At 35.8% G+C, this 20402-nt stretch overlaps 1 protein-coding gene across 8 annotated transcripts in view; it reads left to right on the top strand.

Annotated features, from left to right (window-relative positions):
• LOC127840975 (cytosolic purine 5'-nucleotidase-like) overlaps positions 1 to 20353 on the top strand; it is a 106932-nt gene extending 86579 nt beyond the window's left edge. The window contains exons 13-21 of one of the 8 annotated variants that reach the window (XR_008030654.1): positions 1532 to 1598; positions 2301 to 2523; positions 3354 to 3414; positions 4349 to 4406; positions 5765 to 5800; positions 14000 to 14118; positions 15087 to 15330; positions 16210 to 16264; positions 17180 to 20353. Coding sequence is in view for 4 of the 8 variants with exons in the window: in XM_052369444.1 (XP_052225404.1) it covers positions 1532 to 1598; positions 2301 to 2523; positions 3354 to 3414; positions 4349 to 4406; positions 5765 to 5800; positions 14000 to 14118; positions 15087 to 15410 (888 nt within the window). In the remaining 4 variants the exon portion in view is untranslated. Of the gene's footprint in view, positions 1 to 1531; positions 1599 to 2300; positions 2524 to 3353; positions 3415 to 4348; positions 4407 to 5764; positions 5801 to 13999; positions 14119 to 15086 lie in introns of all 8 variants that reach the window. The other 7 variants (XM_052369447.1, XR_008030651.1, XR_008030652.1 and 4 more) reach the window with 7 other exon arrangements.
• The last annotated feature ends 49 nt before the right edge of the window (positions 20354 to 20402 follow it).

Below are 20402 nucleotides of genomic sequence, written 5' to 3'. Positions count from 1 at the left end.
TTTTACAATAATGTAAAGCTATGTGAATGCAATATATAATGGGTAGACATGCTAAAATCTGTTCAGGTAATTTTTTTTTTCATATGTCAGTTTTTACCAATACGTTTGTGATTATTACCTATTTTGTTAATTTAAACTAGAAACAGCAACAGTTTCCAGATATTCATTTGTTTTTAGCTCACAATGTGCTCAATGGTGAGCTTTTGGTATCAACTTTTGTCCGTTGTGCAGTGTGCATCTTGCGTCGTCAACATTTGCCTTGATAACACTCTAGAGGCATATTTATTGTCCAATCTTCATGAAACTTGGTTAGTAGTTTTATCTTGAACGAATTAGAAATTAGTGTAGGTAAATTGAAAAACATGGTCGCCAGGGGGCCTGGCATTTTTCCTTATATGGCTATATTAAAACCTTGTTAACACTCTACAGCCATTATTTTATGTCAGATCTTAATGAAATTTGGTTAGAACATTTATCCCAATGATATCTTGGATTAGTTTGAAAATGTTTCGGATTGGTTGAAAAACATTGGGACAGAGGGCAGGGCATTTTTCCTAACATGGCTATTGTCAACACTTGGTAACACTCTAGAGCCCGCATTTATTGTCTGATTTTCATGAAATGTGGTTAGAAGATTTTTCCTAATGATATTTTGTCCTCTAGAGTACATGTTAATTTTCTGATCTTTATGAAAATTGGTCAGAATATTTGTCTGAAGGAAATCTTGGATGAGGTCTAAAAAAATTCCTGTTGCTAGGGGGTCGGGGAATTTTTTTCTTATATGGCTATAGTAAAACTTTGTGAATACTCTAAAAAGCACATTTGTTGCCCAATCTTCATGAAACCTGATAAGAATACTTGTTCTAATGATATCTTTGATGAGTGCGAAAATGGTTCCGGTTTGTTGAAAAACATGGCCTTTAGGGCGAAAGGCAGTTTTTATGTTATGGCTAAAGTAAAACCTTGTTAATACCCTTATTGAACTTGGACAGAACATTTTTGTAATGATATCTTGAATTATTTCGGAAATGGTTCCAATCTTTTTCAAGCATGGCTGTCTGGGGGCGTGGCATTTTTCCTTAAATGAGATAAGGTAAACCTTGTTAACATAATAAAAGTAACATTTATAGTTAATCTTTACGAAACTTGGTCCATCATTTGTTCTAATGATATCTTGAGCTGAACAGAACAGGTCAGTTCTCAGGTGAGTGACTTGTTTAAAACTTCATAGTCTTAATTGACATAACAATATCGTTCTCTTTGAAAATAAAGCCCTATGCATGTGTGTGAACTATCGCTCCAGATAAGCCTGTTAAGTATGCATAGGCTGATTAGAGACAATACTTTGTGCCTTTTTTGTTTTAAAAATATTTTCTTTAAATTGGAAATTCCATAAAAGTCTGTAGGCGACGCCATCAACACTGGTTGTGCCAGAGCATGGCTCTATTTAAAGTGACAAGTTGAAAATGATCTCCATAGTTTGCAAGATAATGCCTGTTGTTTTATTGTATTATTGGCTGTGTGTTTGCAGGTAACAGGAGCACTGAAGCTCGGCACACACACAGGAGTGATCAAATCTGGCCAAATATACTCTGGAGGTAAGTCACACACTTCTTTGTGGGACATTGTTTTATTCATTTGAGATTTTGTCTAACAAACCCAGTGTTCATGAATCAGTCAGAAAAAAATCTTTGTTTCTTTAGAAAAATAAAAAATGAAGATAAATCTAAACTCGCCAGGTAAAGTCAACTACACAAAGTCACTAACTTCACAAATGTGCGGCCCTCTGGGTAAATGTGGCTGAATATGACCATAGCACAGGCTTTCAGGGAAGACACTTTCCACTTTTATGGGGTTTTTTGTCAGAAAAAGTATCTTTTCAACAAAAATGCAGTCTAGGCAGACAATTTTGTCCATGGCGATGGCTAATCAGGGAGGACTCTTTATGCACACGAATAAAGGCCCATTTTCTGATAACAAGGCTTAATTTAATTCAATTTGAAGGAGATTAACAATCCTTGCCATCCTATAATCAATTCACCAGATATGAGGTCTACTCTGTAAAAAGAGGGTTTAATGCATTTGCGTACTGTGTCGTCCCAGATTAGCCTCTGCAGTCCGCACAAGCTACTCAGGGACGACACTTTCCGCTTTGTTGATTTTTTTTGTTTCAAGAAAGTCTCTTTTCACAGATCAAGGCTCATATATTGAATCATGGGATATCTCTATATCTCGTGCCTACATCCATTTGCCCTTTGACCTCTCAGTGTAAACCCCCCCCCCCCCTACCTCTCCTGCAGGCTCGGTGGAGGTGTTCACAGAGATCATGGGCTCCCATGAGAAGGAGGTGCTCTACATCGGGGATCACATTTTCGGGGACATCCTCAAGTCCAAGAAGCTCAAGGGCTGGCGCACGTTCCTCGTGGTTCCTGAGTTGGCCCAGGAGCTGCTTGTGTGGACAGACAAGAGGGACCTGTACTCCAAGCTGGAGGACCTCGACTTTCAGATTGGAGAACTGTACAGGTGAGGAAGAGGTTAAAGTAGAAGTTGTTAACCATTTACTTCTCAGATATAAGGGGCTCTGGAAAAACATGGGCAAGATGCAGGTGCATTAAGTGTTTTTGCAATATTAGCCTGTGCAATCCGGATAACCAGGGTCAACACTTTGGCTTCTCTTCTTTAAGAAAATCCAGTTTAGAAGGAAATTGTCTTCCCAGTCTTCACTGGCTTATCTGGGAGGACATTTTAAACACATGCATAAAGCTCCATTTCACAAAACGCGACTAGTATGCATTTGGACCTGTTTGTCATCACTTAGAAAATCAAGTTAAATGAAGACCTTTTTTATAGATTCAAGTTTTAAAGGCTTCATTTCCAATCCTTAGATACTGATGAGCAACAAACAGCGTAAAATCTGTACAGCCTGTGAGTTACATGTAGCCAGTTTCACTGTGCTTCTGAGTGGGAAAGGGTCAAAGATGGAATATTTGTGAATTTTGCAAATTTTTTGTATTTAATAAAGTGAAGATATTGAATACCTGCCTTGAAATATACAGAAATACAAACAGATATACTGTATATAAAAAGGTGTTTATATGCTAAGCTGTCACAATACACTGTCATGCATCATAAGAGAGTTATATAGTTATCTGATTGTCTGTTATTTCATCTGTCTTTCCTTCCTTCTGTCTGGTTATGTTTTATAAATTACTTAGATTATTTTGAAACCCACCTTATCATTATAGTTAAGTGCCCTCAGGTCTCTGGTGAGTGTCTTAAGCCCATGGCCCTCTTGTTACAATAATTCAAATATCAGTGCACACTCTGTACAACATTGAGATGTTTGATTGCAGGAATCTGGACAGCGCGTGTGAGAAAGGGCCGGACATCACGAAGATTCAGTCCAGTATCAAGGTATGTTAGAGGGGCCGGGTGGAGGATGGCTGTATGTACACACTTTTATGTTTGACCTTGGTCATTGAAACACAATGCTATTTACACTTACAGTGCAGTTATTGATTTGCTTATATGAGCCTTGCTGTGGGAAAACAGGGCTTAATGCATGTGCAAACACTTTTATCCCATATGAGCTTATGCAGTTGGCAATGGCTGATCAGGAATGCCACTTTATGCTTTTATGGCATTTTTGGTTTGAATAAAGTTAATAAACAAACGTCCAGTCGAGGCGGAAAGTGTTTTCCTTGCTTTGCTTTTGCGCACTGCACAGGCTAATCTGGAGCTACACATTATTTACATGCTTTTAGCCCAGTTTTCCCAGAATGCAGCTCATTTGTTTATATGAAAGAATTCTGTCATTTGTTGTACAACTGGTGCTGGTTTTGCATTTTATCACTATTAAGAGACTGCAAGCTGTAACTGAATCTTCTTACTTGTAAGTTGTGAAAATGTACGTAATTCTTGTTGTAATTGTGAGTAATTACCCACAGGTATTGGATCCATGTTTTGTCTGGTTTTGCTATTTCTGTTGGTTTAGTATCAAATTGCAAACTACAAAGAAATCTTTCACTGATAGAGCAGACAATTCATGTAGAATAAAAAATGCCAGCTATGTTATAATTGATAAAGTGATATATGAGCTGCATTATGCAAAAATGGGTCTTAAACCATCAGCGGCCAGCATAGCTCTAAACCAGCCTTCGCAATTGCATACCCTGGTCAGAAGCGACCCTGTCTGCTATAAAATCAAACAAGGTTTTGAGGTCCAGACTGCCCGAATTGGGCTGGTCTAGAGCTACATTGGCTGCATATGGCATAAGACCCATTTTCGGATGACACAGCTGATATGATATATGAAAATTGAGTTCATATTGTCCTGTTTTCCTTGCAGAGTGTGACCCATGAGATGGACATGTCCTATGGTATCCTGGGCAGCCTGTTCCGCAGTGGTAAGTCTTGTGACGCTTTACACTCATATGGTGGCATTATAGCGGTGGCAGTGTTGACATTGAAGTGTTGTATGTCAAGTCTACCATAGTTAACTGGAAATGTATGTGTTGCTAATAATCTTCTCATTGAAGTTGATATTAAAACACTTTAAAGAGTGATATAATCACATATTATAAAATACATTATTGGACTTGTGTTTATTACTTTTTACCTTCTTGTATTTTGTTCAGAATTATGTTATTAGTATCACCATTGACATCCATATATTTTCTTCCTATCATTTGAAAACCACTTGTGCTGAGCATTTGAAATGAATGATCTTTGTTCCAAACATTCAATATTCTGGATCTTTCAAGATTTGAACTTGACAGAGGAAAAATAAAACGCAACGTTTTCAAAAAGAAAATTGAGCCTACTTGTGGGTAAACGAAGCCTAATGCATGGGCGTAAAATATTGTTCCAGATTAGCCTCTGACATCTGCACATGTTAATCAGGGACAACTTTTTCCACTTTTATGGAATTTTCTGTTTAAAGGAAGTCTTTTCTGAATGGCAATCCGGTTTAGGTGGTAATTGTTGTCCCTGATAAGCCTGTGCGGAATGTTTGGGAAGACTCTTTTCGCACAAGCATTACGCCCCGTTTCTAGATAACGGCTTGTTTGTTTATGAATCATTTTGTAGTTGTGTTGTGTGATTTTGCTATTGTTTGTTAGATTGTACTTATATTTAAGGGTATCCACTTTGTAATCATCAGTTGGAATTGCTCTTGGTCTTTTGTCAATGATAAATTCGCTGGTATTTTTAAGTGTATATTTATATTTTTGTGATATTGACCAGAGGAAAATAGCATACAGTAGTGTGCAATTAGTTGTATTATAATGTAATAGTTTGCTAGTAGTATATAAGATTTATACTCTGAGAACACCAGGCTTTGTGAATGTACTGTCTCAGATAAGACTGAGCAGTTTGCACAGTCTAATAAGGGACAGCACATTCTGCCAACACCCAAGTTTTGTTTAAAAGAGACTTAGAAGAGACTTTCTTTAGAATAAAAATCCATGAAAGGGGAAGTGTTGTCCCAGATTAGCCTGTGCATACTGCACTGGATAATCTCTGACAACAATTTATGCACATGCATTTAGCCTGGTTTTTCTAGAGCGTAGCACATATGGTCATTTAAGTAAAAAAAGAACCAATCTGGGTCTGAAAAAAATACCATATTATATTATTATATCCTTTTACATCAGGATGGCCATAATTTAAATTATTTTGAACATGTGGAAACTCTTGGTAATATTCACTTTCTGGTTATTGCACATTTTCCTGAGTTTCAATTTGTAGCTTGTATGTAATTCAGGCAGTTGGTACTGGGATCCAGACTCACAAGTACATGGTAAGCTGGGAACCAAACAATATTTATCATTTTATGTTATGTCGCAAGTGGTGCATCTAGTGGTAAAAAAATTAAGTTAAATATAATGAGAAATATTGTAAAAGCCTGCTGCAATGGAATGTTCAAACGATATTAGCTACACTTTGGGAAATCAGGGCCTAATGCATGCGCCTAAAGTGTTGTTCCAGATTAGCCTGTGCTTGTGCAGCCTGAACATTCACAGGCTAATCAGGGAAGACACTTTTGGCCATTATAAAAAAAATGTTTGAAGGAAGTCTCTATATTGAACAAAAATCTAGTCTTGAGGGAAAGTGTCGTCCCTGATTAGTCTGTGCTGATTACATAGACTAATGTGAGATAACACTTTATGCTCAAATATAAAGCCCTGTTTTCCCAGATATGGATAGTCATTTACTGATATTTAAAGACATGTTCATGTGCTTATAAGTCACATTGAAATTATGCATACATTTGCGTATATCCTTAAGTCTTGTTTTAAATTTTTTTTTAGGCAAATCATGGATATTTGAATACTCATCTGCTTTACTGCCATAAGCAAGTTTTAATGATTAAAATAAATAAAGAACACAAATATCTTTCTACACATTTTGTGACCATGCTGTTTAAGCATGTTTATGAGGTCGCTGTGATGAAATGGATATGGTGTCTGCCTAGCAACCGGGAGGTCATGGGTTCGATCCCCACTGTGGGAGCGTTTTTTAGATCTTCCCCGTAGACACCAAGTACTGGTTCTAGGCCCAGGAAACGGACTCGAGAGCATTTCAATAAGCCTGAGGCTTTGGATGCATTCAAGCTAAAATAAATATGTTTAAACTGAATGATTACCGGTATTATTGTCCCCTATGGGTTTCACCAGAGTGGACTTAAGGTTGGGGCTCTTTGCGTCAGTCTGTCTGTCAGTCTGTCAGTCCATCACACTTTTCTGGATCCTGCGATAACTTTAAAAGTTCTTCATATTTTTTCATGAAACTTCAAACATGGATAGATGGCAATATGGATATTATGCACATCGTTTTATTTTCTTCCTATGTCAAAAATTCTGGTTGCTATGGCAGCAAATATGTCCAAAATAAAATCTGACAATGGTGGAGCCGGTTGGGGACATTTATTGCTTGGCAATATAGTCTTGTTGACAATAGGCATCTAGTTTGATCACGTGTTATGAATATGTGTTAATGATTGCTGGTCAGCTTGTTTATGACAACATTTATGCTGATGTGCATTTATTTTCATTAAGAATGACATTTTAGTCTTGTCCTTTAGTTTACCACAAATTCTTAAAGCAAATGGACAGTGCTCTGTGAAAAAGGGGGTTTAATGCATGTGCGTTAAGTATTGTCCCAGATTAGCCTGTGCAGTCCACACAGGATTGTCAGTGACAACACTTTCCGCCTTTACTGGATGTTTGCTAAAAAGAGACTTTCTGCAAACAAAAAATACCATAGAAGCGGAAAGTGTCGTCCCTGATTAGCCGTTGCGGACTGCACAGCCTTATCTGGGCAGACACTTTACTTCATGCATTTAACCCCCTTTTCACAGAGCATGGCCCAAATATAATTTTGAAAGCTTTGTGACTGTCAACACAATTTTAAGTGTTTTTTTCTTAACTTGCACAAATGTTCAGCGCTTAATTCACAAACAACTGAGTGTTTTACTTAACTTTCACAGAATGATCATCTTTTTTTTTCACAAACAACTATGTGCTTTTACTTAATTTGCATCTAATGTTCAGCATTTCTTGTTTTACTTAGTTCATCACATATTCATGTATTTTTCACAAACCGTTTGTTTGAACATGTGTATGAGAGCCCTCTTGGAAAAAAGGACTTAATACATGTGTATAAAGTGTCATCCCATATTGGACTACAGTCCCACAGGCTAAATACATGTGTATAAAGTGTCATCCCATATTGGACTACAGTCCCACAGGCTAAATACATGTGTATAAAGTGTCATCCCATATTGGACTACAGTCCCACAGGCTAAATACATGTGTATAAAGTGTCATCCCATATTGGACTACAGTCCCACAGGCTAAATACATGTGTATAAAGTGTCATCCCATATTGGACTACAGTCCCACAGGCCAATCAGTAACGATGCTTTCCACTTTTATGGGATTTTAAGTTTGAATGAAAATCTGGTCTAGGTGGAAAGTGTTTTGCTTGATAAGCTTGTGCAGACTGCACAGGTTAACTTAGGGGGACACTTTGCAAACAAGCATTAAGCCCTATTTTCCCACAATGCAGCACATATCTTGTTCTTTTGGATATGCAAGCACGTTTTTCACTTTAGTATTAAGGTCTATTTATAAATCCCCCACCCCCTTTAGAACTCTTTCTCTTAGGTATGCTATGTAGTGTTGTTACTTGTGATGGAAGGAAAATGTACTCTAATTATTGGATATGGTAAGGTACTGCATGGGTAAGTTGCAATCAGGGGTGTAATGCTCTTATGGTGTTATCATTAGAAACTTGTTCCAGACATATTAATTTCCTGTTAATGGACTTGTATTGGTTGCTGGTGTCTAACTGTAGGGGGATTGAAACCATTCAAGGCTTATGTGGTAAAATGTGGCTTAATGCATATGCGTAAAGTGTTATCCCAGATTAGCCTGTGCAGTCCACACAGGCTAATAAGACAAGACACTCTGCCAAACTGATGTTTTTGCTAAGAAAAGGCTTCCTTTAAAATGAAAAATACTATATAAGGGGAAAGTGTTGTTCCTGATTAACCTGCCCATACTGCACAGTCTAATATAAGACAGTACTTTACACTTGTGCATTACCGTAATTACTCTATGTTTTCGGACACTCTAAGTTTTCGGACACACTTTTTTTAGCAAAAATAATTATTTTTCGTGACTTAATTTTTTGGACACACGAGTTTTCGTCCATAATCAATGTCTCTAAGTTTTCGGACAGTATATTTTACAGTGCTATTTTACCAAATGTTGGTCCTGTTTTCGATATCTAATGACACTTCAATCATGGGGTTTTACAACCAGATTTACATCATAAAACATGGCAAGTGCATGCCTGAGGGCAACGGACCATTGCATTTGCGTTATTGAGTAAATAACCTTGTAAACCGGTATTAAACAATGGTTTCCCCTGATAACATAAGCGTTATGACAATTACTAGGGTTAGTGCCAATTAACAGTTCAATTATCTACCTCAATGGTACTACCCCTTCTCAGTAAAATAACTGCGACAAATACTAAACGCTTCAAAGTGTGATGCACCCTATTGCACGTTTTACGAACAATGGAAGGTATTAGACAACAACTATCGGAAATTAACCAACAAAGAATTCATAGTTTGCTATTTTTATTGGGTTAATTTCAGGTTCATACTAGAGCGTATCGGTACATCACATGCTCATTTTTGAACTCGGTCAAGGTACAACCTTGTAGTAACTTTCTGTCAAATATATTAAGAATTTAAAATTATTTAAAATGCAGTGCAAACATATATAACTGTAATTTATACTATACGGCATGGTATTTTACAAGCACGTGCTATTACCGGTAGTTGTTGATACAATTGACGCTATTTTCATACACTTCAATTTTCGAATGTCCGAAAACAATTAGAGTAATTACGGTAATCCCCTTTTTGCCAGAAAAGGCTCATTTGTTAAGTATGCATGTTGGGACAGGTATGCACGTTTTACAAACATTTCTTGTCAATCAAGAAATATATTTGTTGAATGTAGAATTAAATGTATTGCTCTTGCATTTCTCTTAAAATAAAATAATATTTAGATTTTATTTGAAATTTGTATGGAAATATTGTTTTTTAACATCATGTTTTTTTTAGTCAAAGGCAACATTCAATTAAAACCTTTAAAGAACCACTAGTATCAAAATGTTTATATGTTTGGATAAGGTATTTTTTAAGTTTATAAACTTGAAATACTAGTAAATTCTTTAAAAAAACACTTTTTTTCAGAAATGCTGAGATTAAAAAGAAATTTGACTAAAATAACATTTTGAATGATTGTCATAATGCTTGGCCTGACAATTACAAACCGTTAAACAAAATCTGTTAGTAAAGTAAAGGTGATCAATGTTACAATCGTACTGATTGGTCAATGTTTTTAAATGTGACAAATATAAAATAATTGAAATATCATAGTTGTGCTGCAAAATTAATGAATAAGCAGAATGATAATCATGACAATCAGTAGATTAGGGAATGGAAAAAAAAAAACATGCACATTTTGCAACGCATCATAAAGTGCCAAACAGCATTTTTTTTACAATGCACCATAAAGTGCCAAACAGCATAATTTGCAGTGCACCATCAAGTGCAAATCAGCAATATTTGCAATGCACATTGAATTACCAATCAGCATTATTTTGAATTGCTCAATCAAGTGTCAAACGGCATAATTTACTATTCACCATGAAGTTCCAATCAGCAAAATTTGAAATGCTCCATAAAGTGCCAATCAGTACTATTTACAATGCTCCATAAAGTGCCAATCACCATAATGTGCAATTCACCATAAAGTTCCAATCAGAATAATTTCCTGGGCACCATAAAGTTCCAATCAGCATAATTTACGATTCCACCAAATGTTCAAATTACCATAATTTACAATGCTCCATAAAGTTCAAATGAGGATTATTAGCACTTCTCCATAAAAAGCCAATCAGCATGATTAACAATGCCACAAAAAGTTCCAATCATTATAATTTGCAATCCTCCATCATGTGCCAATCAGCATGATTTAAAATGCACCATAGACTACCAATCTTCATAATATGATCAGTTCAGAAGAGTGAATATCATATTCTAAGGAAATTGTTAGACTTTTTGAGTTTGCTTGACAGAACATTTTGTGCAGTTAATTACAGGTTTTAAATGTAGAGCTTAAGACATGTTTGTGTTTTTCTAGGTAATGTGATAATCCAAGATGTCTGGTTGCATGTTTTTGCAGTTTGAATAGTTGTGGTAGCTAGCTCAGCTTTGTAGTCTGCTTCATGACTGGGTATTCACCAAACAATTCTTCGACTTAAAATATAGAATATTCTTTAAATAGGAACATTAAAGAATTTCTTTGATGTCGTGATAAAGTTGTCATTTACCACCTCTATCTCTATCTATTTTATTGTTCATGTTTTTAGCTCGGCTGTTTTCGGAGAAAACCCGAGGTATTGTCAAAGCCAGCTCGTCGTCTGACGTCTGCCATCCGCCATCCGCGTTGTGCTAAAACCTTGACATTTGTCTCTAAATCAAAGTGCTTCCACATACATCTTTGAAACTTCATATGTAGATGATGAGTTCTACACGCCACACCCATTTTTGGGGTCACTAGGTCAAAGGTCAAGGTCACTGTGACCTAAAAATATATAAATAAATAATTCTGACAATCTTTAATTTATTCAAAACTGCACCCGCAGCCGAGCGTTGGCACTCATTATATGGTGCTCTTGTTCATAATAATGACCAGTGGTAGCGTGTATGTATTCAAACGCTGGATGCATTTGCTTGGTTCAATGTCTATTGTTTAGTCGAAGTATGAGCTGTTGAATGAGGACCCAGGACTGTCTGCTTTTTTAGATGCCAGAAACTATTCATTATGATGAACTTAAATATTTTGATCAAGTACTCTGTTGCTTCAAACAATCTCTGGACATATATATCAATATTTACTTGCTTACAAATAAATTATTGTGTGCCCTTGAAATAAGCCATTTGTCTTCATAACATGTTATAAGTTTGGGGAGTAAACTTCTAGCCATTTCCAAAGCTAATGAATTAAAACTTTAAACATATGTCATCACAATAAAGTGTAATGTGTGAACAGTGATCAGTGTGTTCTTGAGTTATGTGATCTTTAACTTTAAAAGCATAAAACGATTTAAGATTTTTGAGCAAACTTCTTTATTTCTCCAGAATTTGAATTAAAACTCTAAATATGTCATCACCAAAGACTGTAGATGCGCAAGTTATTTGTTCAAGCACAGTGATCCTAATGTTTTTTAGTAACGTGCCCTTGAAATAATCCATTGGCAGGGCTTCTTTTCCTGTGGCAAAGCTGTACATGGGTATCTTATCCCTTTATCACTTAGATATGTATTTTGACGTTTTTGTTGTCCCTCAGAAAGTTAAATTGAATTAAATACTTTTCTTACAAGATTCAACCTGTACAGGCTTCATTTCCAGCCCTGAGATACTGATGAGCAGCAAACAGCATAAAACCTCAACAGACTGCGAGTTACTGGCACGCTGTTCTGGTTTTATGCTGTTTGCAAAAGCCATTTTAACTTTGCTTCTTATGGGGGAAAGGGTTAAGTCACTTTTGTGTCTAAGCTCTAGTTTATATGGGAGAGGTATTGAGGTAGCTATTAATCATTCTTTATCACTGAACTTTTTTGCTAATTTTTTTTTCCGCAGAACTCCATTCTCATTATATTTATACGCTTGTTTAAAAATAAAAGAAACATTATGGGAAAAATCAAAGGGATAGGATTATGGGTGGCTGGGTAAATAATTTGCCTGGAGCATAAATTTGTGGAGTTTGGATCGATTTTAAAATAATTTTGCAAAAGTGATCAGCATGATGAGACAGATTGTCACATTCAAGAACCGGGTTATTTTGTCCACGGTCAATGTCCTAAATCAAGGTCAAAGCGAGTGTCACATTTAAGTACCGGGTTATTTTGTCCACGGTCAATATTCTAAATCAAGGTCAAAGCGAGTGTCACATTCAAGTACCGGGTTATTTTGTCCACGGTCAATATTCTAAATCAAGGTCAAAGCGAGTGTCACATTCAAGTACCGGGTTATTTTGTCCACGGTCAATATTCTAAATCAAGGTCAAAGCGAGTGTCATATTCAAGTACCGGGTTATTTTGTCCACGGTCAATATTCTAAATCAAGGTCAAAGCAAGTGTCACATGCAAGTACTGGGTTATTTTGTCCACGGTCAATATTCTAAATCAAGGTCAAAGCAAGTGTCACATGCAAGAACCGGGTTATTTTGTCCACGGTCAATATTCTAAATCAAGGTCAAAGCAAGTGTCACATGCAAGAACCGGGTTATTTTGTCCACGGCCAATATTCTAAATCAAGGTCAAAGCGCGTGTCACATTCAAGAACCGGGTTATTTTGTCCACGGCCAATATTCTAAATTAAGGTCAAAGCGCGTTTCACATTCAAGAACCGGGTAATTTTGTCCACGGCCAATATTCTAAATCAAGGTCAAAGCGCGTGTCACATGCAAGAACAGGGTTGCTATGTCTAAGGGCAATGTCTTAAATCAAGGTCAAAGCGAGTGTCACATGCAAGAACCGGGTTGCTATGTCTAAGGTCAGTGCCTTAAATCAAGGTCAAGATCACATTTTAAGGTCAAATGTAAAATATTAGAAATCATTGGAGATTTTTTCCAGTCTTTACCTGAATCTTTTTTTAAATTGATGGATGTATCTTTGTGACAGTAGCACAGTTGTTGTATTTAAGATTATATATTAAAGTCACTGTCGTATTGGTAGTAATTACCATAGTTTTTGGGTATTTGATAGAACCAGAACATGTTGTCGCAGAAAGGATTGATGGTAATTCAATGTAAAATAAGATATTTAAAACAAAACTGTGAAAAGTCAAGGGCTTATGAAAAAGACTTGATATAAATATATATTTCAGGATTGTTATAACTGACTTTAGCAAGGTTGTGCTTTATTTACTCTTATTGCTGACTCCGAACACCTGAAAGCTAGTGTGTATAATCCATAGTTCTAAAATTGGCTGAATTTTGTTTAAAACAATATCCTCCCAGGTTTTGTATGTATTCACATCTTGGCTTGAGTAAATCCTTACAGAGGGTTCACTTTTCGGATGAAGAACTTAGTAGTTACAATTATTGAAGTGCATATGTAGAACTTGCATGCAGAACTTTCATGGTCACTACTTCATCATCTTAATTTCCTTCTTTATGTTTTGTACTTAAATGTATATCAATAATATTTTATCTTACTTACATAGTATTGCATGTAAATTGACGTTAAATTGAAATTTCTTTCAGAACTATTTTAAAACTAATTTAACGTTTTCATAACTTTTAAGAGCCATGCCTGGATGCAGGTTGGGTCCATGGTCAACTCGGCTTGTTCATAAGACAGGAATGCCCATAATTTCAAATAACATCCCACTCCTCTGTATTTACAGGTTCACGGCAGACGTTCTTTGCGTCGCAGGTGATGCGCTACGCCGACCTCTATGCCGCGTCCTTCCTCAATCTCCTGCACTATCCCTTCTCCTACGTGTTCAGAGCACCTGCCATGCTGGTAAGAACACTTGGTAACTCACGACTTATTCAGTGTTTGAACCTGTTTTTGAAATTTCCATCAAGTGGATGAAGAGTAGCAAAGCTGTTTCATTTGATTGCCTCAAAATATATTCAATTGACCTGGAACTAACAATTTTATAATTGCAAATAATGATACTGATTGTCTGCGTTTTATAATGCGATATAACTTAGCAGAAAACATCGGTCTTAAATTGTTTTTAAACTCTAAGACAAGGTAAGGTCAGACAAGGGATTTTTTTTTTATATTGCTGAGGCATACATAAAATGGGTCCTATACAAGTCTGTCAACAGTTGGCAGTATGCGGCGCTGAAAGAAAATGTTTTTGGTGTTACATTTTTATGTCCCCCACCACATTTGGCATGCAGGTGTATCTCATGGAGCTGCACATTTTGAGTGGTGAAAGGGCAAGGTCATCCTTCAAGGTCAAAGGTCAAATATATGGGTCAAAATTGCTCATTTTATGGACACTTTTGCAACATTGAAGATAGCAACTTGAAATTTGGCATGCATGTGTATCTCATGGAGCTGCACATGTTTAGTGATGAAAGGTAAAGGTCAAGGTCATCCTTCAAGTCAAAGGTCAAATATATGGGGACATAGTGTTTCACAAACACATCGTGTTTTATTTTGCAACAAGGAGAATATTTTGACGTGCTTTTATGCATGTTTAAAAATTACGTGTACATTTATGCACTATTTATCCAAAACTTAATTGGTGTTCATGCTTAAACATGCACAGTCTGATAACCCATTAAAATCATGTGTACAATTTTGCATCATTTATCTTAAGTTTAACGTGTTTATATCATTAATCCTGCTCAGATTGATAAGCCGTTAAAATATTGTTCATACATGTATTGATAAACCGTTAAAATCTTGTGTATAATATTTTACACCATTATGCACCATTTATGCACATGCTCATATTGTTCCACCAATACCAGATGCCTCACGAGTCCACAGTGGGTCACGAAGACATCTTGCCCTCCAATGAAATCATTACTTCGAGGTCTCGTACAATAACGGAGGAGGACCTGCAACAAGTGTTGTCACAGACAACTATAACCCCCAAGCGTCCGCCCATTGAACGCTCAGACACCCTGAAGGAAAATCTCCGCCGATTCGCGGACACGCCCCGCCAGTTCACACAGGTCCAGGACGATGATATCGACGGCCCTAAGGATAGCGGTAAGGAACTCACGCCTCCAAAAGAGGAGGAGGAAACACCCCCCATTAACACAACGAATGAAGTCGTTGTGCAGGGCTAGTGGGATGATGAACTAATGACCATGGTTGTTGGTTACTGTTTGGAAAGACACAATTAAGTTTTAGATAGCATCTGTTGGTTATAAGACAATTTACACATTTTAGTTATCATATGTAAGTTATTAGATGTTTAACACCTTTTTAAATATGTCATCTTGTTGAAAGTTACTATTTTATTAGAAGTTTAGAAGTAATGCTTTCCGCTGCCATGAGACCATAAACTACTGACAGTTGGTTGCTGATTGCTTTTATAAAAGTTTTATAAGAAATTTTAGTTCATTTGTTGGTTATTAGAAGATAAACGCATTTTAAAAGATATCAGCTTGTTTATGGTAAATGTATTGTTAGAAGTTAAGAAGTAAAGCGCTCCGCTGCCATGGCTATCATTTTGGACGATGATCAATTTCAATGTTAATGTTTGTTGTTGTTTGTTTTTGCCATACACTTGTAAAAATCTCATTACTATTGATAATGTTGCTTGCACAGTTTAATTTTTGTGGTTCTTATTGACATATCAGTTCAATGTAGCCTTTGACAGGCCCTAACTCAGAGAGCAGAAATATGCTGGGTTACTGTGAGATACCAACAACAAAATGTACTTTTTCGTGATTTTTTAAGATCATTTTTTCTGAGAAGTTACGTGCCAGTGAAGGAACCAGTTAAGCTCGTTTCAATTATTGGGAGATTGATTTTAATTATTTTCTTTTTTGTTATTAAAATGTCTTGTGAAAATATTTTAATGTTGGACAATCTTTCTAATGCTTCCAATTTTAACTAGAAAAATTTGTTTCATTTTTGTAGCGTGATTTGTGGAGTCCATGCGGAAATGTGGAGAAATGCTGGACATGCAATGTGTGTATGTTATCCTATGTTCCATGTTGATTGTTCAGACGTTCTCAAGTTAATGTTTCCAATTTAAATCCACACCAATTTAAATCCACAGTTTTGTTTGGATTTATAAGATAATCATTACTGGTCTAGTCTGTCATTAGTTTGCTTTACTTAATATCATTTTATTTTTATTTTACATGTTATTGTTTTCTTTCATGTTAACATTTTTTTATAAACTTATGTTATTTTTTCATTTTTGTTGTTTGCTATATTTTATAAGTAGGGATAATTGAAATCAAGAAAATTTTTGTTTTTAGACAATGTATAAAGTCTATGCAGGCTTGTAATATTCGGAGTGTAATTTAAACGCTATTTAAATATTTAGTGTTTTTTCTGTTATCGATAATAAGCAGTACAAACGCTTAATTACTTAACTGATGTCTCTTCATTGCCAATTGTTTTTATACAAACATATATTTTAACCCTTTCAGTGCGGGAACCGAATTTTAAAGGCCTTTGCAAACAGTTTGGATCCAGATGAGATGCCACAGAACGTGGCGTCTCATCTGGATCCAAACTATTTGCTATTCTGATAGTATTCTTTGAAAAAAATCAAAGAAAATGCTAATTTTAGAAATTCAGCAGACGACATTTTAGCAGACGACAAATTTCCCAGCATGCAAAGGGTTAAACACTTTTCTTAGTCAGGATAGGCATTGCTTGTTTGAATAAAATGCATGCATTCTTTTTAAATTTGTGACCATTTTTTTTTAAATTGTAATTTAACCATACTGTGCACAAGTCCTGTCATCTGTTACCAGTACATATGTTCTTATAATCTGACATTAAGTCCTCATCAGGTCACTGACTCGACTGTTGTCATGGTTTAGGCATACGTATTTTAATATCAAAAACAACCATTTTTATTCTTTTTTTTCAGAATTCTGAAAAACAATTTTATCTGATTGGTTGATTGGCAACTTCCGGAGTAATGTGATACATTGTTATAAAAGTTGTCGGAACAATTTATGTTGATAAATGTTTGTTGTATGTTGCTATAAGTCGTTTTAATGTTGGTGCTGGTTTTTTAGTTGCTTTTGCTTTTTGTTATACACATACTTAAGTTTTAGATTTTTAAAATAGTTTAATGATTTTAACACTACTTAATAAATATCCAGTATTATAAATATTTACATATCTTTTTTTATCCAATATACAATGCAGGCCCAGTTTATAACTTTAAAACTGTGTGGTTAAAAATGTTTTATGGAATGAACATGTAGATAAAAAAGAACACTTAATATTGTAAGGAATGCCAGGATTATTCGGCTATATTAACCATTTACCTCTTTATTATGTATTTTGACGCATGTGTGGTCACTTAGAAAGTTAAATTTAATTGTAGACCTTTCTTACAAGATTCGTGTTTTAAAGGCATCAATTCTTACCCTTTGATAGTGATGAGCAGCAAACAGCATACAACCTGAACAGACTGCAAGTTACTCCCAGGCTGTTCTAGTTTTATGCAAAAGTCATTTTCACTTTGCTTCTTATGGGGGAAAGGGTTAAGAATGTATAGTACTAGGTTCCAGAATGTGAAAACTGCACTATTGTCATGATATTTTACACTTACAAGGTAATTTGTGAATACATCCACAGGTATACATTTGTTTTCTAGTTCTGTTTGTTGCTTTGAAATCCCCAAAATTGTATACAGACATGTTATGTTATGATTGTAATAGACTCTCATCAAACTACCATAAATCCTCTTGAATCACATTATATTATGCATTTTGTTTATCTTTTTTTTGTAAAAACATCAAATACTGGTACCATTGTTTTGTTTGTTTTATTGTATTTTCAAATTCAATAGGTGTTCAAAATATTGAAACGGGTGGTTATACTGTAAATTACTGTAATTTGATCAGACTTTGAAGCACATGCAGTGAAAGACCAAACGCTTGCCAATCATGAGCCTGTATGTTCATTTCTGCATCGAATATTAATATGTGTAAAATGCATCACTTCATCCACTGAACCGCTGCATGCAAAAATGGTTCTTATGCAATATGCGTCAAGTGTAGCTCCAGACAAGCCTGCGCATCAGTCTAATCTGGTTTGGAGCTACCCCGTCTGCTTATGAGGTTAGGAAACCTTTCATGACTTTATAGGGGACAGCAGCTGGTCTGGAGCAATGATGGGCAAATAGGCATAAGAATCATTGTCCCATGATACTGCTCACATGTGATTATAGATTTAAAGTTTTACCCCTTTGACAAGTTTTCTTTGTACATACAAACATTATAAACCTTTTATATAAAACATTATATAACCTATAATCCATCTTTATTTATCCCCCCACAAACAAAGTTTAGGGGGGTATATAGGAGTGAGCTTGTCTGTCGGTCTTTGGTCGGTCCGTATTAAGTGTCCCCTCTCTAATTCAAGTAGTTTTCATCCGATCTTCACCAAACTTGGTCAGAAGTTGTATCTACATAATGTCTAGGCCAAGTTCAAACATGGGCCTTGTCGGGTCAAAAACTAGGTCACGGGGTCACTTAGTGCGTTTTAAACATTCAGCATGTTGTCCGCTCTCTAATTCAAGAAGTTTTGATCCGATTTTCACCAAACTTGGTCAGAAGTTGTATTTAGATGATCTTAAGGTCAAGTTCGAACATGGGCCTTGCCGGGTCAAAAACTAGGTCACAGGGTCACTTAGTGCGTTTTAAACATTCAGCATTTTGTCCGCTCTCTAATTCAAGTAGTTTTCATCCAATCTTCACCAAACTTGGTCAGAAGTTGTATCTAGATAATCTTAAGGCCAAGTTCGAACATGGGCCTTGCCGGGTCAAAAACTAGGTCACCGGGTCACTTAGTATGTTTAACACATTGAGCATGTTGTCCGCTCTCTATTTCAAGTAGTTTAAATCCGATCTTCACCAGACTTGGTCAGAAGTTGTAACTAGATGATGTGTAGGTCAAGTTCGAACATGGGCCATGCCAGGTCAAAAACTAGGTCACGGGGTCACTTAGTGTGTTTTAAACCTCACCATGTTGTCCGCTCTCTAATTCAATTAGTTTTTATCCAATCTTCACCAAAGTTGGTCAGAAGTTGTATCTTGATAATGTCAAGGGCAAGTTTGAATATGGGTCATGCCGGGTCAAAAACTAGGTCACGGGGTATCTTAGTGCATTTTTTAACATTCAGAATGGTGTCAGCTCTCTAATTCAAGTAGTTTACATCCGATCTTCACCAAACTTGGTCAGAAGTTTAATGGAGATTATCTTAAGGCCAAGTTAGAACATTGGCCTTTCTGGGTCAAAAACTAAGTCAATGGGTCACTTAGTGCGTTTTAAAAATTGAGCATGGTGTCCGCTGTTTTTTGTGAAGACAACATGAAAAATATTATGTGTCAATACAGCATGTGGGGGTAATCGTCATGTCTGTGACAAAGCTCTAGTTTCCTTTGTTTTGAGCTGTTTTTGAAATCACACCCTATCAGCTTATTGGTTTCTTTCAAGTATTTTTACAGGAATTTCCAATGGAGCACTTTTGAAACAGTTTCCTTTATTTGCATTTATATATAACAGTAGTGGAAGTTTTCACCTTATAACATACATTTTTTAAACAAAAACAAAGATCATTGCAAGTATCATAAAAGCTTCTCAAATTGGAAAAAATGGTTCTTACAGAAAAGAAAGCAATCTCCATGCTTACCTTAAATCACAAATTGTTAGATTTTGTAATTATTTCAATGCTGTCATTAAGGAGTTGATGTTTTAACAGATAAACAGCCAAAGTATTAATTCTTTCAGCCTCTGCTGATGGTTATGTATTATATTTGTTAAGTTACTTTTGTCCATATTTGCATGTTTGTATATGTCTACAGATATGTTATTGCTTCTAATCAGTCTATACATAGATATTTATAAACAGATCTGCATGTGTGCATTGTATTATAGACATCTTCATATTTTTTTAAATTTTAATGTCATTCAGATGCAGTGTAGAAACATGTTCCATGTTATTGTGATCACCAGCATGCAAATGTACAGCTTTAAGTCTTAATTTGTTATTCGGCAATATATTCATTAATAAATCTAGAGATAATTCTGTGTGAGTTTGCTTAGTAATATATGATGAGGGTTCAAAGAAATCCTTC

This window comes from Dreissena polymorpha, chromosome 8 (assembly GCF_020536995.1).
Source record: "Dreissena polymorpha isolate Duluth1 chromosome 8, UMN_Dpol_1.0, whole genome shotgun sequence".
Lineage (NCBI taxonomy): Eukaryota > Metazoa > Mollusca > Bivalvia > Myida > Dreissenidae > Dreissena > Dreissena polymorpha.
Note: the sequence above shows the minus strand (reverse complement) of the source record. Positions and strands in the feature narration are given on the sequence as shown.